Source organism: Myotis yumanensis, unplaced genomic scaffold, assembly GCF_028538775.1.
Source record: "Myotis yumanensis isolate MYYU_CA2020_CCGP unplaced genomic scaffold, mMyoYum1.0.hap1 SCAF_9, whole genome shotgun sequence".
NCBI lineage: Eukaryota > Metazoa > Chordata > Mammalia > Chiroptera > Vespertilionidae > Myotis > Myotis yumanensis.
In genome coordinates, this window is record NW_027223760.1 from 18656092 (window position 1) to 18672282 (window position 16191).

At 38.1% G+C, this 16191-nt stretch overlaps 1 protein-coding gene across 3 annotated transcripts in view; it reads right to left on the reverse strand.

Moving 5' to 3' along the window:
- Window positions 1-16191, reverse strand: part of WASL (WASP like actin nucleation promoting factor) — an 87149-nt gene that overhangs the window by 49224 nt on the left and 21734 nt on the right. For all 3 annotated transcript variants that reach the window (XM_070423830.1, XM_070423831.1, XM_070423829.1), the window contains exon 2: window positions 745-879. In XM_070423830.1, the coding sequence (XP_070279931.1) occupies window positions 745-879 (135 nt within the window). The remainder of the gene's footprint in view (window positions 1-744; window positions 880-16191) is intronic.

The following is a 16191-nucleotide window of genomic DNA, read 5'->3' on the forward strand; positions in this document are numbered from 1 at the left end:
TGGGAATATGGATTTATGTTTCAGAGTGAGGGATACAAGGCTGCAAAAATGTGAACATGCCCATCTTGAGAGGATCATAAGGAAAAGTGGGCAGCAAATCATTATCATTATTATTTTTAATCCTCACCCAAGAACATGTATAGAGAGAGGGGGAAGTAGGAAGAAAGAGAGAGATCATCGGCTGCCTTCCCAGACGTGTCCTGATCCAGGATCAAACCCATAACCTTGGTATGTGCCCTGACTGGGAATTGAACCGGCAACGTTTTGGTGCACAGAACAACGCTCAACCAACCGAGCTATTCCGACGGGGTGCAAATACATGATTATAGATACTGTATAATGCTTTAAACCTGAGCTGAGAAAATGACAGTATATACCAAACTAAAATATACTTTTGTAGTTCCCTGAAAGGACTATCTATATATGCTAGTCTATAGTAGACAGGATGAAATAAAAGAGTATCATTAGAAAAGAAGAGAATGTGGAGAAAGCCTAAGACCCAAAGGCACCGAATAAACAAAGGTGGTAGAAAGATAAAATAGGGAACTATTCACGTCTGGCTTAGGAGATGTTCCCATTTGGTCTCAATGTCCAGGCTTCAATATCTAAAACCAAGCTTGCCCTTGTAATACTAATTTAAGTATAACTTAAATATTATATATGGTATAAATAAATCTACACTAAATTGTAATTGAGGTAGAAAATCTAATCACCTGCAATTTAGAGGAAGCATACAAAACTCACCTTGATATCAAATATTCTTAAAAAATAAGATCTCTGTGGATTGTCCTTAACCAGACAAGCAACACCGCTGCACTTCTTTGACCACATACAGTTCCGATCTGCTGCATATAACTGTACCACTGCTGAAGACATAGTCTGTAATATAAAAAATTTATAGCCATTAGGTTCAAAATAACACTCAACTGACTGCAGCCCCTGCTGACATATTAATGCAATCTCCTGAGAGACATCGAACCAGAACCACCCAGCTAGGCTGCTCCTGAATTCCCGGCTCATAGAAAAGGAATTAATAGTTATTGTAATTTTAGGTCACTACTTTAGAAGCAATTTCTTATGCAGTAATAAATAATAGCTACACTGAAAATAATTATTGAAAGCTAACATTTACTGATGCTTAAAATGTGTTAGGGAATGTGCTTAAGCACATTCAAACATAACTCCATTTAATTTTTATTTCTATTATGTCCTCATTTTATGCTTGAGAAACCCAAGGTTAAAGAGGATAAATAATTTGTCCAATATGACAAACCTAAGTGACAGAAATCAAATTCCCATACAGATATTTGTGAGTTCAAATCCTATATTCTTACTCCCTGTAATAAACTGTTTTCTAATAAAGTGAACATTCAAGCAATTAAGTAGTAGTATTAGTAAAGGCTGACTTCTATATAGCAATTAACCACTTTAGTATAGCTATTAAGTCAAACTTGAAAACAAGCTACTAATTATAGTGCAGTGCCCTTTTAGATGCATGGGAGAGAGCTAATTCATTACATGCTATGGACACCTTAGTCCTGAGCATTCAGGTTTTCCAGTACACAATGTTGCCACCTCCCTCATAATTGTATCACAAAACAATGAAAATTTTCATTTAATTATAAATTAAGTCATTTTATAGCATAATCTAGAAAGCAACTATTTGATTTTAAGTTTCTATTAGAATGGTACATACATATACTGGTACAGCACTTACAAATCTTTTATAAATCATCATGTTTTCTGATCCAGTAATTTCATTCCTAAACTAAAAAATTAAGAAATAATTTAAAACATAACCAAAAAATGGCCCTGGCCAGGTGGCTCACTTGGTTGGAGCGTAGTCCCATACACCAAATGGTTGTGTGTTTGATTCTGGTCAGGGCACATGCCTAGGTTATGGGTTTGATCCCTGGTCGGGGCACGTGTAGGAGGCAACCAATCGATGTTTCTCTCTCACATCAATGTGTCTCTCTTGCTTTCCTCCCCTTCCTCTCTCTCTAAAATCAATAAAAACATATCCCTAAGTGAGAAATAAAATAATAAAATATAACCAAAACTTATTTTATTATGAATATAAAAGGACAAAATATGTATATAAATATATGCTAATTATTTTTTAATAGAAAGACTTTAAATATCCAAAAAGAGGAGATGGTTAAATAGTTAAGGTATATCAATTCAATGAATATTGGGCACTGTAATAAAAAATAGACTACATTAAGATTTGAAGGTAATGCTGTTTTGGGTTATCAAACGATGCCTAGGAAATGGCCCCTATGATAAGAACTATTATATGTATATGTACAAGTCTCTTATGATAATAATAAAGTAAAAAATGTAAGATCAGTATACTGTTGGGGATCAAAATTTCATGAAGACATACATTTCCAGATAACAGTGCTCCATTTTATGTTGCAGACCAAACTCATCTTTGAATTTCACAGAGAGTCGTGAACAGGACACAAAGCAGCAGGAAAATGTCCACAAGAGACATTAAAAGTTATAAAGATAGCTTAGAAACTAGGACATTGGGCTTTAAAAAGAAGATTGAAGAATGTGGGTATGGCTTTGGCCTGCTCTAAGTATACTGTGCTCTTCTGTAAGTACAGTCCCAGCATGATAGCTCCATAGGATAGGCTCTCTAACCCTAAGCCTTAGCATTGAAAACTACAGAAAAATGGATTTTGTATATATTATCCAATGATGTAAGAGATGAGGTTAAAGAATTCAAAAATCAGATGGGAAAATTTGTTTTCTAAGGAAAATTCCTGTAAATTACAGCCTTTTCAAAATGGTGCTATCCAAATGCATTCACTTCTAAAAAGAAAAGCAATTAGGGAACCAGATACCATTAAAGAGATCTAAAAATTCTCGTATTTTACTTTTTAAGCAGAAAACAAGTAACAGCTTGCAAAAGAAAAAAATGTCTTATTAATTAGAGTCTGTATTTCTATTATGGAAATCTCTTGCCATAGGATTAACATTATAAAACATTGTCTAGATGTATATGTGATTTTAAAACAAAAACAAACTCCCAAAACTAAAAATCCATATTTAAACGTTGATATAGGTTTAAAACAAATTCTTAAAATACTTGCTTAAAAAATAGAGACCCATGGAACAGTTTTATAATTTTCCGCACAAACATGGTTGGAATTATAACCTTATTCTAAAACAACTTATAATATGTTAATATTAAAGAACCCAACTAATCATAAGCAATTTTCAGTAGGTGGATTTTCAAAATTTTGCTACAACCTTTTGTTAGTCTATTTCGCCCCTTCTTATCGAAACTGGAAAAGTCTGAAAATTATACACCTTTTAAAGCCTTTTCTGATTAATTCAGAATAATTATAGTGAATGCAAGAATAGCTTTACACACATAAAATTTGAGATATAAATGCTAGAAATAAAAATTGACTATCCCTTAAACTCTAGACTGACAAGGGGTTTAATTAAGTTTTTAAAAATATTCCTTCCCTTCCTTTCAAGTAATTACAGCTAATCAGCTCCATTACTTCTTGTCTTTCTTAATCAAAAAGGTATGACTTGAAAAACAACCTAAGGACAAGTGTTTAGGAAAGGAAATCTATTTCTTATTAGCTCAAAAATGTTAGGGTTAAAATTTGTTAATTAAAATGGAAAACAGTATATATCAATTTTGTAGAAACATTTTACACATCTTAATATTACAGTACTGAGTTATTACAGTAACACGTGCAACCTCAGAACTTTAATTTTCAAGGGCAGAAATCAGATGGAGGATGTCCCTGGTCCAGTGATGGCAAACCGGTGACACGCAAACTCATTTTTTTGGTTAATTTTTCTTTGTTAAATGGCATTTAAATATATAAAATAAATAGCAAAAATATAAATCTTTGTTTTACTATGGTTGCAAATATCAAAAAATTTCTATATGTGACACGGCACCAGAGTTAAGTTAGGGTTTTTCAAAATGCTGACACGCCGAGCTCAAAAGGTTCGCCATCACTGCCCTGGTCAGTGTGCTTCAGTTGGTTATGTGTCGACCCACAGACTCAAAGATTCCCAGTCAGCGCACATGCCCGGGTTAGGCTCCCCTCTAGGGGGTGCAGGAGGCAGACAATCGATGTGCTGCTCTCATATCCATGTTTCTCATTTCTCTCTCTCAAAAACAAAACAAAAAAACGGAGGATGAATTTAGGGACAGGAATCTGTCCCAATGTCCTCTGTCAGGGCACTTTTACCTCTACTGGGTTGCCTCGGCACCAGTCAAGAAGTGTATCTTTGATTCCTTAAGTTCTTACTGTTTCCTTCATGTTTCTAGTGCCTTTTCCTGAGTCTTGTATAAATCTTGTTATATCACGTCTTATTCTAAAATAGAATACTTTTCTGTATTAACTTATTACCTATTAAATACATTGTTATTCCCTTAAGCACCTAAAATATTTCTGCAAGCCTATACTTTCATTTCACCTTTGCCCCTCGTAAGCAAATATTTGTTAAATTTAAAACTGCATTTTCTACCCTAACCGGTTTGGCTCAGTGGATAGAGCGTCGGCCTGTGGACTGGAGGGTCCCAGGTTTGATTCCGGTCAAGGGCATGTACCTTGGTTGCGGGCACATCCTCAGTAGGGAGTGTGCAGGAGGCAGCTGGTCGATGTTTCTCTCTCATCAATGTTTCTAACTCTCTATCCCTCTTCCCTCCTCTCTGTAAAAAATCAATAAAACATATTTAAAAAAACAAACAAACAAAAAAAAACCCCTGCATTTTCTGATTCTGATAACAAATAGGGGAAAGACCTTGATTTTAGGATACACACCCTGAAGTATTTATTATTTTTTTAAAATATATTTTATTGATTTTTTACAAAGAGGAAGGGAGAGGGATAGAGTTAGAAACATCGACGAGAGAGAAACATCGATCGCTGCCTCCTGCACACTCCCCCCACTGGGGATGTGCTCGAAACCAAGGTGCACGCCCTTGACCGGAATCGAACCCGGAACCCTTTACTCCGCAGGCCGATGCTCTATCCACTGAGCCAAACCAGTTAGGGCGTGAAGTATTTATTATAAAGGGGCATCATATCAGCAACTTACTTGTCAAGTGACTCAAAAAAATAATATATATGTACATATGAAGAGAGAGAGAGAGAACCAAGGTAAAATGTTATAAACATTAGACTAATCTAGGTTAAAAATATATAGGAATTCTATGTATTTTATTTGCAGCTTTTCTATAAGTATGAAATTACTTTGAATAAACAGAATTTTAGAGCACAAATGACTCAAGTTAAATGTCAGACAGTCTCCCTCTACACCAGGCCAGTCTTCGGAACGAGGCTCTCGTGGTTAAAGGAAATAATCTTTTAAAAATATAATTTCAATGAATGTCTACAATATACTGAATGATTAAATAAAAATCAGTTGACATAATATATAAAGTCTTTTCTATGATTACAAGGATCTAGATTAATGGTCAAAACACTCCAGCTTGTGTGTGTCTGTGTGTCTGTGTGTGTGTGTGTGTGTGTGTCCCAAATTTCTAAAATCTATTCTGGGAACACTCAACCTAAATGTTCTCATTATATAAAAGCAAACTTTTCAACATGTTCCTAGATGCTCTGATGAAGTAGTCACCTGAAGTATCCCATTATTATCCTAAATATGAAACATTATAGAAGGAATTATAACAGTAAAGATAAAAAATTGGTTGAATTCTTATAATTACTTACTTATGCTGTGATCTCAAGGAGCAATTGCCTAAATAACATAACACCCCAGTTACATGGCAACCTATAAAACTAGGAAGACATCAGCAATATAAAATATAGAAACGAAACTCCTGAGTGGTATCACTGAAAATTATCCAGGAAAAGAAAACAGAAACAATTCACTCTGAAAAAGAGGAATGTTATTACCCTGGTAATTTCCACTGTGAGAATTAATCAGAAAAACAAAGAAAAAGAAAAATATAGAAATTTTAAAAATACATGAAGAACAGGAAGACATCACAAGAAACAGTTTTATTTTTTTTACAGCAAAGCTGGAAGATTGGAAGAAGGTGATAAAAGCCTTAAGTAACAGTTCCAATAGTGAAGGGAAATGGAGCTTAATAAAAAAAAAAAATAGCTGCTGTCTTAGGAAACAAACACATCGACAGTCTTTTAGGTCTTAGTAGTTATTTAAGAAAAGTACTGTGCCAGGCATATTCATTCACCAAATGTTTACTGAGTACCTACTATGTACACAGGACTGTAATAAATGAAGGTAAGGTGGAAATGAAAGTGGGGTCGAATACAAAAATGAATTAGACAGAGTCCTCATGAAACATGTTTTCTAATGGGCAGATAGACATTAATAACTATTACTGATGCTATAATGGAAAAATCCAGTATGTGAGGCAAATGTAAACCTACTAGTGTGGGAAGGCTTTCCTGAAGTGACAATGCACCTAAAGAACAAAAAGGGGTGAGTCTGGTGAGCCAAGCAGAGAGAAGGTAACATCCTAGGATCAGTGATGGCGAACCTATGACACGCGTGTCAGAGGTGACACGCGAACTCATTTTTTTGGTTGAGTTTTCTTTGTTAAATGGCATTTAAATATATAAAATAAATAGCAAAAATATAAATCTTTGTTTTACTATGGTTGCAAATATCAAAACATTTCTATATGTGACACGGCACCAGAGTTAAGTTAGGGTTTTTCAAAATGCTGACACACCGAGCTCAAAAGGTTCACCATCACTGTCCTAGGTAGACACATCAATAAAGACTCAACCATGGGGAAATGCTAGGTGAGTTTTGGGAGCTGTGTGGGGTGGAGGATAAGAAGAGATTAGTGGCATAGAATGAAGTTACAGACTTAAAGTAACATCAAACATGGCTCAACTCTGTGGTTTCGCGAGATAAAACCACCATATACAGTTTGGAAACCTTGTTTGGAGATGGGGTACAGTGGTATTTAATGTGTCTCACTAACCCAGTTCTTGTATACTCTCCGCCCCCACTGGCCCTAGGTGTGTCCAGCGGACTTGTTTTAACCAACAGGACCTCAGGAAATGTAAGTAGAAGCTTGAAAACTACTTGCACATTGTGGCTTGCCCTCTCGAAAGTGCTGCCAGGCATATTCATTCACTAAATGTTTACTGAGTACCTAAGCGCTGCCCTAAAACTTGGAGTGAAAGACCACATGGAAAGCAGGACTCCAGTCATCCTACCTATCCTTGTTGAGCCCCGTTCCCATTAGACATGCCAGCTGAATGCGTCTGCATGAGTGAACCTAGGTGACAGGAACAGACTAACCACCCAGCCAATCCACAGAACTGTGATAAGCTGATATTCCTTTAAGTCACAAAGTTTTGAGGTGGCTTGTTTGCAGCAACAGATTAACAGATATACAGGACTGTTTAAATATACTAAAAAACAATGAACTATAATAGATGGTTCTAGCTCCTCCCTCCGTTCCATTTACATTGAACATATGTTTAAAGTCATCAAAACTTTAAAACTAGAACTCATAAAAGTTTTAGAGCACACTCTCATTACCAGCACACATTCTTTTTTGGAACTATTTTTAAAATTATTTCATATCCAAAAGCCTTACTAAAAGGTATGTGCTGGGCAACAGAGAACGCTCAGTCACTAACCCACAGCCACACATCCATCTCATACGGTGACTGTGATTTAAATTCATACATTTAGAAAATTTTAAATATGTGACACAGACCTCTAAACAATCACATTTACAGATGCTACGAAAGATAAAATTTATAGATGCTAAAACTACAAATGGTATTCTTAATTTTCTACTTGAAAGACAATCATACACAGATAAAGGTGATCTCATTATAGACTGGGTCATGTTCATAAGCAGGTGAGGACACTGTTAAAACTGTTAAAGGGTAGCACAGAGGTATGGCTTGCTCTTTTCTGCCTCTCCCTTCTGTGTAGCTCAAGTGGACCTGCTTAAAAGTTTTTTATTTTCTTTCTTCTTTTGTCTTTTTACTTTTTGTCTAACTCTCTCTTGCAAAATCAGTTGAAATTTCATAAAACCTGATGTCTGGGTTTGAATTTTCAAGGTATGAAGGTAGAAAAGAGCTCTCTTGGGACTCCCACCTTAGCTCATGGAAGTTTAACATTATCAGCTGAGACCCAAGCCCTAATAACAATAACAGCAATACAAATACACACCCACACACACCCCTCCCCCTTCCACACACACTCTTCCACCACTTGCCTGTGCAAATAATAGTTTGGGATGAGAGCATGAAAAAGTAGGTATTTTGGTCACTGACAGAATTTGAGTATTCCTGAATCCTAGAGCCAAATACCATCTGATACCATATCACAATAAATTGATCAAGCATATAATCCAATTTCCTCACTTTACAAACGAGATAAATTTATTTTCAAAGGTCATATATTGCTCATCTCTGGATGAACTTCCCAATCAGCTACTCATTTTGTATTTACCATACTTTACTCATTGATTCAACCCAGTTCCCAATTTGTCAAAATGTTGCCCTATCCCATCTAAATGATTTTACAAGAGCTATACTGGTATGTCCTTGACATAATTTTATTCCTCTACTGATCCCATCAGGACTAAATGGAAGGAAATAGAGGATTGCTGGTGCATGAGAAAAAACTTCAAACAGATGTAACGTATATGTTCATGGTAGATTTACCATGAAGTCAGTTAAATGTATGTTTCAGGGTCCTTTACTTGGAAGAGCGCCTTACAAGGTCCGGCTTGTTCTCCTTTGGGACACATGTAGCACCAACACCAGCCTCATGCCTAGGCACCCCTCACCAGCTATCCCTAAAGGTGATACTGGAACTTCCATCAAGGATGCATTATACTTCTACATCTGCCCAAACCCAGCAATACCCTCTTCTCTTGGACCACATGATACGTTTAGACCCAATCTTGCCTGTTAAAAGTATTAAGAGATGTCCTTCCCGCCCCTGCCCCCCCCCCCCCCATTGACTCCCCTCTTCCACTCCCGTCCCCTTCCCAGGCCTTCATCCCACTATTGTCTGTGCCCATGGGTTATGCATATAGGCACCTAAGTTCTTTGGTTGATCTCTTCCCACCCATCCCCCTCACCCCTCTGAGAATCCCATTTGTGGCATGCTTCCATAAACTGCTTTGTCAGTTTATTTTGTTCATTAGATTCCACACATAAGTGACGTCATGTGATACTTGTCTTTCTTTGGCTGGCTTATCTCACTTAGCATAATGCTATCCAGGTCCCTCCATGCTGTCTTAAAGGGTATGAGATCCTTTTTTACAGCTGCCTAGTATTCCATTGTGTAAATGTACCACCACTTTTGTATCCATTCATCTACTGATGGGCACTTGGCTGTTCCCAGATCTTAGCTATTCTAAATAATGTAGCTATGAATATAGGGATGTATATATTCTTTCTGTGTTTCAGGCTTCTTAGGATATATTCCTAGAAATGGAATCACAGGATCAAATGGCAGTTCCAATTTAATTTTTTGAGGAAATTCCATACAGGCTATACCAGTCTGCATTCCTGCCAGCAGTGTACTAGAGTTCCTTTTTCTCCACATCCTCAGCAGCAGCACTTGTTGTTTGCTGACTTATTGATGGTAGCCATTCTGGCAGGTGTGAGGTGGTACCTCATTGTCGTTTTAATTAGCATCTCTCTGATGATTAGTGACTTGAGCATTTTTTTCATGTCTCTTGGCCATTTGTATGTCCTCTTTGGAGAGGTGTCTATTTAGGTCTCCTGCCCATTTTTAAAAATTGGATTGTTTGTTTTCCTCTTGAGTTGTATGAGTACTTTATATATTTTGAAAATTAACCCCTTATCAAATATACCACTGGCAAGTATGTCCTCCCATACAGTGGGTTCCATTTTCTTTTTTAATATATTTTTATTGATTTTTCACAGAGCGGAAGGGAGATAGAGTTAGAAACATTGATGAGAGAGGAACATCGACCAGCTGCCTCTTGCACATCCCCCACCGGGGATGTGCTCGCAACCCAGGTACACGCCCTTGACCAGAATCGAACCCGGGACCTCTCAGTCCGCAGGCTGACGCTCTATCCACTGAGCCAAACCGGTTTCGGCAATTTTCAATTTGATGCTCGTATTTTGATGTAGTCCTATTTATTTTTTCCATTGTTTTTCTTGCCCTAGTTGTATCAGTGAAAATTTTGCAACATGAGACACCTGGTATTTTGCTGCCTACATTTTCTTCAAGGATTTTTATGGTTTCACAACTTACATTTATATCTTTTATCCATTTTGAGTGTATTCTTATATATGGTGTAAGTTGGTAGTCTAGTTTTGTTTTTTTACATGTGCCTGTCCAACTATTCCAATACCATTATTGAAGAGACAATCTGTACTCCATTGTATGTTCTTGCCTACTTTATCATATATTAATTGAGAATAATGACTTGGGTCAATTTCTGGGTTCTATGTTCTGTTCCATCGATCTATAGGCCTGTTCTTGTGCCAATACCAGGCTGTTCTGAATATAGTGGCTTTGTAATATAACTTGATATCTGGTATTGTGATTCCTCCAACTTTGTTCTTCTTTCTCAAGGTTGTTGCAGCTATTTGGGGTCTTGTTTAGTTCCATAAAAATTTTTGGAGAGTGTGTTCTAGATCTGTGAAATATGCTGTTGGTATTTTAGTAGGGATTGCTTTGGGTAGCATGGACATTTTAATGTTAACTCTACCTATCCAGGAATACAATTTATATTCTTCCACTTGTTTATGTCTTCCCTCTTTTTGCAATGTTCTATAGTTTTCTGAGTACAGGTCTTTTATTTGCTTGGTTAAGTTTATTCCTAAGTATCTTAATCTTTTTGTTGCAATAGCAAGTGGGATTGATGTTTTTAGATTCTCTGAGAGTTCATTATTGTTGTATAAAAATAATTTCTGGGTATTAATTATCCTGCTACATTGCCTAAATAATTTGTTTAGTCCAGCAGTTCCTTGGTGGAGTCTTTAGGGTTTTCTATGTACAATATCATGTCGTCTGTGAATAATTGGAGTTTTACTTCCTCCTTTCCAATTTGGATGCCTTTTATTCATTATTCTTATCTCATTGCTGTGGCTAGAACTTGCAGTACTATGTTGAATAAAAGTGGTGAAAGAAGACAAATCTATCTTGCTCCTGTTCTGAGGGGAAATGCTTTTAGTGTTTGCCCATTAAGTATGATGTTGAGTGTAGGTTTGTCATATATGGGCTTTATTATGTAGAGGTATGATCTATCTATTTCCACTTTGCTGGGAGTTTTTATCAAAAATGAGTTAGATGTTGTCAAATGCTTTTTCTGTATCTATTGATATGATCATGTGATTTGTCTTTCAATTTGTTTATATGATGTATTACATTTACTTGTTTGCGAATGTTGTACCAGCCTTGCATCCCTCTAATAAAATCCACTTGGTCATGGTGTATGATCTTTTTTAATATATTGCTGGCTCTGATTTGCTAATATTTTGTTGAGGATTTTAGCATCAATGTTCATCAGAGATATTGGCCTGTAATTCTCTTTCTTTGTTGTGTCTTTATCTGGTTTTGGAATTAGGATAATGCTGGCCTAGGGAAAAGAGCTTGAAAGTGTTCCTTCCTCTTGGATTTCTGGAATAGTTTGAGGAGGATAAGTGTTAGTTCTTCTTTCAATATTTGGTAACACTACCCTGTGAAGCAGTCATGGACAGAGCTTTTGTTCGCCGTTTTTTTTTTTTAATTACTACTTCAATCTCATCAGTTGTTATTGGGCTACTCAGAGTTTCTGATTCTTCCTGATTTAGTTTTGCAATGTTGTATTTTTCTTGGAATGTGTCCATTTCATCCATGTTTTCTAGCTTGATGGCATATTTCATAGTATTTGTTCATAGTATTTGCTTAGAATCCTTTGTATTTCTGTGGTGTCAGCTCTTACTTCACCACTTTCATTTCTGATTTTATTTATTTGGGTCCTCTGTGTTTCTTGATGAGTCTGGCTAAAAGTTCGTCAATCTTATTTATCTTTTCAAAGAACCAGCTTTTGGTTTCATTGATCCATATGTCATTTATTTCTGTTCTGATCATTATTTCCTTCCTTCTACTTGCTCTTTCTCTTTTCTTCCTTCTTCTGTCTTTACTCTGGGCTTTTCTTGTTCTCTTTCTAGTTATTCAAGCTGTAGGGTTAGACAGTTTATTAGCAATTTTTCTTATTTATTGAAGTAGGCCTGTAGTGCTATGAACTTCCCTCTCAGGACTGCTTTTGCTGTGATCCGTAGGTTTTGGGTTGTTGTGTGTTCACTTTCATTTGTTTCTGGGAAGAAACAAATTGATTTCAATGGTAACCCAGTCCTTGTTTAATAACATGCTACTTAGCCTTCATATGTCTGAATGTTTTTTATTGTTGATTTCCAGTTTCAGGCCATTGTGATGAGAAAATGCTTGATATGATTTCTATCTTCTTGAATTTGTAGAGACTTAGTTTGTGTCCTGTCATGTGGTCTATCTTTGAAAGTCCCATGTGTACTTGAGCAGAATGTATATTCTGTAGCTTTGGGGTGAAATGATCTGAAAATGTCTATTAAATCCATTTGATTTAATGTGTCATTTAGGGTTGCTATTTCCTTACTGATTTGTCTAGAGGATGTATCCAGTGATCTCAGTGAGGTTTCAAGTCCCCTATCATGGTTATATTGCTGTCAATCTCTCCTTTTAATTCCTCCTGAATTTTAAAAATATATATTTGAGTACTCCTAGATTGGGTGCATTTACGTTTATCAGGGTTATATCGTCTTTTTGGATCAACCCCTTTAGTGGCCTTGTGTTGTGTTACGGTCTTCATTTTAAAGTCTATTTTGTCAGATATGAGTATTTTTGTACCCCAGCCTTTTTTTTCATTTCCATTTACCTGGAAATTCTTTTTCCATCCCTTCACTTTCAAACCTTTTGTTCTGAGGTGGGTCTCTTATAGACAGAATATATATATAGGTCATGTTTCCATATCCATTCAGCTACCCTAGGTCTTTTGATTGGCACATTTAAGCCACTTATATTTAAGGTTATTACTGATACTATTTGCTGCCATCTTATTCTTTATGCCTATGTTCCTCCCTCTCTATTTCTTCTTACAACAGTCCCTGTATGATTTCTTGCAGTGCTGGTTTGATGGTAATAAATTCCTCTAGCCTTTTTTGTCTGTGAAGCTCCTAATTTCACCATCAATTTTGAATGATAGCTGTGCTGGATAGAGTAGTCCTGGATTCAGCCCCTTGCTTTTCATTACTTTGTATAATTCATGCCACTCTCTCTGGGCTGAAGTGCTTTTATTGATAAATCAACTGACAGTCTAGTGAGAGCTCCTGTGTAGGTAACTTTCTGTCTCTCTTGAAGCCTTTAAGATTTTTTGTGTTTAACATTTGGCATTTTAATTATGTGTCTTGGCGTGGGTCTTTTTGGGTTCATGTTGATTAGAACTGTGTTTTGTTGTGTGCACTGTGTGTGCACATGCCAGGGAAGTGTTCAGTCATTATTGCTTGAAACAGGTTCTCTAGTCCTTGCTCAGATTCTTCTTTATCTGATACCCCAATTATGCAGATGTTGTTACACTCCATGTTGTCCCAAAGCTCCTCCTGCTTTTTGATATTTTTTCCCCCAAATGCTACTTTGAATGTGTGTTTTTTACTACCTTCTCTTCTGATGAGCTGATTCTGCCCTCAACTTCTTCTAGTCTACTCCTGGGGTATTATTTATTTCAACTATGTTATTGTTCATTTCCCATTGATTCTTCTTTTTTTATAAGCCTTTATTGTTGAAAGTATTATATATGGTCCCATTTGCCCCCCAGTGACTGCTTCCAGCCTGTCCCAGGCTTTCATCACCTGTGTCCAGGGGTTATGCATATATGCATACAAGTTCTTTGGCTGATCTCTTCCCACCCATTCTCCCCTACCCATTGATTCTTATTGTTTCAACTTCATTTTAAAAAATATGTTTTTCAAAATTGATTTTAAAGAGAGAGAGGAGAGGAACAGAAAGATAGAAACATCAATGAGAGAGAAACATTGATAGGCTTCTTCCCTCACGCCCCCCACTGGTATTTGAGCTTGCAACCCAGGCATGCGCCTTGACCAGGAATTGAACCGGTGTTTCCCAGGTTGACCCTCAACCTCTTTTGTCATGTTGGTATAGCTCTCATTAAGTTACTTACAATTCTCATTAAGTTGTTTGTAGTTCTAAGTTGCTTGAGCACCCTCATAACCATTACTTTGAATTCTTTTTCTGACAAACTACTTGCCTCCATTTCATTTAGTTCCTTTTCTGGTGATTCCTCCGCTTCTTTCCTTTGGGAGTTCTTTGTCTCTTCATTTTAGCAGTCTGGTAGTCTGGTGCACCCGGCGAGGCAGACAAGGGTAGCAGGGGCAGGTACATGCGTCCAGAGGTGACTGGCCATGCTGGGTTGCAGCAGTGGGTCCAATATGGTAGTTCCAGGTTAGATACACAGGATTGCTGTGGCAGGTCTGTGTGTATGAGGGTGTCAGGTCACATCTACCAGGCGGTGTCAGATGGTTAGAGCAGCAGGTCCCTGTATCCAGGTGGGCCACGTGTCAAGATAGCAGGGAGGACTGAGCACTGTTCTCTGGTGGAAGGGGTGAGGTAGGCTGGGCGCTGTTCCACTGGTGGCAGGGCTGGGGCAATATGGCAGAGTGGGCTGATCACTCTGCTCATGGACAAGTCAGGGAAGGTTGGGTCCTCCACTGTGGAGGAGGTGGGGCGGCCAGGAGTCCCCACTATGGATGGGGCAGGGTGTCCCCCCATCCCCACCACCAATATGGTAGGCCCCACGCACTGCTTGTCAATGTAGCCAGCTGGTCCTCAGGCACACCAAGTTGCTATGTCTGGTCTGTATGTCCGGTGCTTAGGGTCCCAGCAGTGGGGCCATGTGCATCTGTCTGTGGTCTAGGGGCACTGGCGCAGAACCATTCCCTGCAGCCCCCTTGTGGAATACCCTCCTGCTCCTTCAAATTGAGCACTCTCCCAGGCCCAGCAGCACATAGCAGTTGGCAGCTCCTCTGACAGAAGTGCCTGAACCACTCCCCGGAACTCCCACTCCAGAGATGCCCACCCACACCACACCCACCCACACTGCCCCTCACACACATTCATCCACTCACACTCTCACCCTAACTCAGGTCCTGCCTGTAGCCATGTAGGTCTCCTCTGTCTCATTTAATTTTGAAGATACATGGGACAGTCTTTCTCTAACTCATTATCCTCTCAAATCCTGACCTTTGCCCTAGCTGGTTTGGCTCAGTGGATAGAGCATCAGCCTGCGGAATGAAGGGTCCCAGGTTTGATTCCAGTCAAGGGCACATGCCTGGGTTGCAGGCTCAATCCCCAGTAGTGGGCATGCAGGAGGCAGCCAATCAATGATTCTCTCTCATCATTGATGTTTCTATCTCTCTCTCCCTCTCCCTTCCTCTCTGAAAAAAGAAGAAAAAAAAAAAGATCCTGTCCTTCTATTTCAGTTCCATCCTCCCTCTCTCTCACCCTCCTTTTTTACCTGGTTAACCTTGCTCACCTTTCAAATCTCGGTTTTCATCTATAGCAGTGGTTCTCAACCTTCCTAATGCCGCGACCCTTTAATACAGTTCCTCATGTTGTGGTGACACCCAACCATAAAATTATTCTCGTTGCTACTTCATAACTGTAATTTTGCTACTGTTATGAATTGTAATGTAAATATCTGATATGCAGGATGTATTTTCATTGTTACAAATTGAACATAATTAAAGCATAGTGATTAATCACAAAAACAATATGTAATGATGTATGTGTTTTCCGATGGCCTTAGGCGACCCCTGTGAAAGGGTTGTTCCACCCCCAAAGGCAATGGTTCTCAACCTTCCTAATGCCTCGACCCTTTAATACAGTTCCTCATGTTGTGGTGACCCCCAATTTCATTGTTACAAATTGAACATAATTAAAGCATAGTGATTAATCACAAAAACAATATGTAATTATATATGTGTTTTCCGATGGTCTTAGGTGACCCCTGTGAAAGGGTCATTCGACCCCCAAAGGGGACCTGACCCACAGGTTGAAAACCGCTGATCTATAGGATCCCTTAGCTGACACTCCCCCCAACCGCCCGCCCAAAGTGTTAACACTCAACCTGTTATATCCTACTAATTATGACACTCTGGTCGTCTT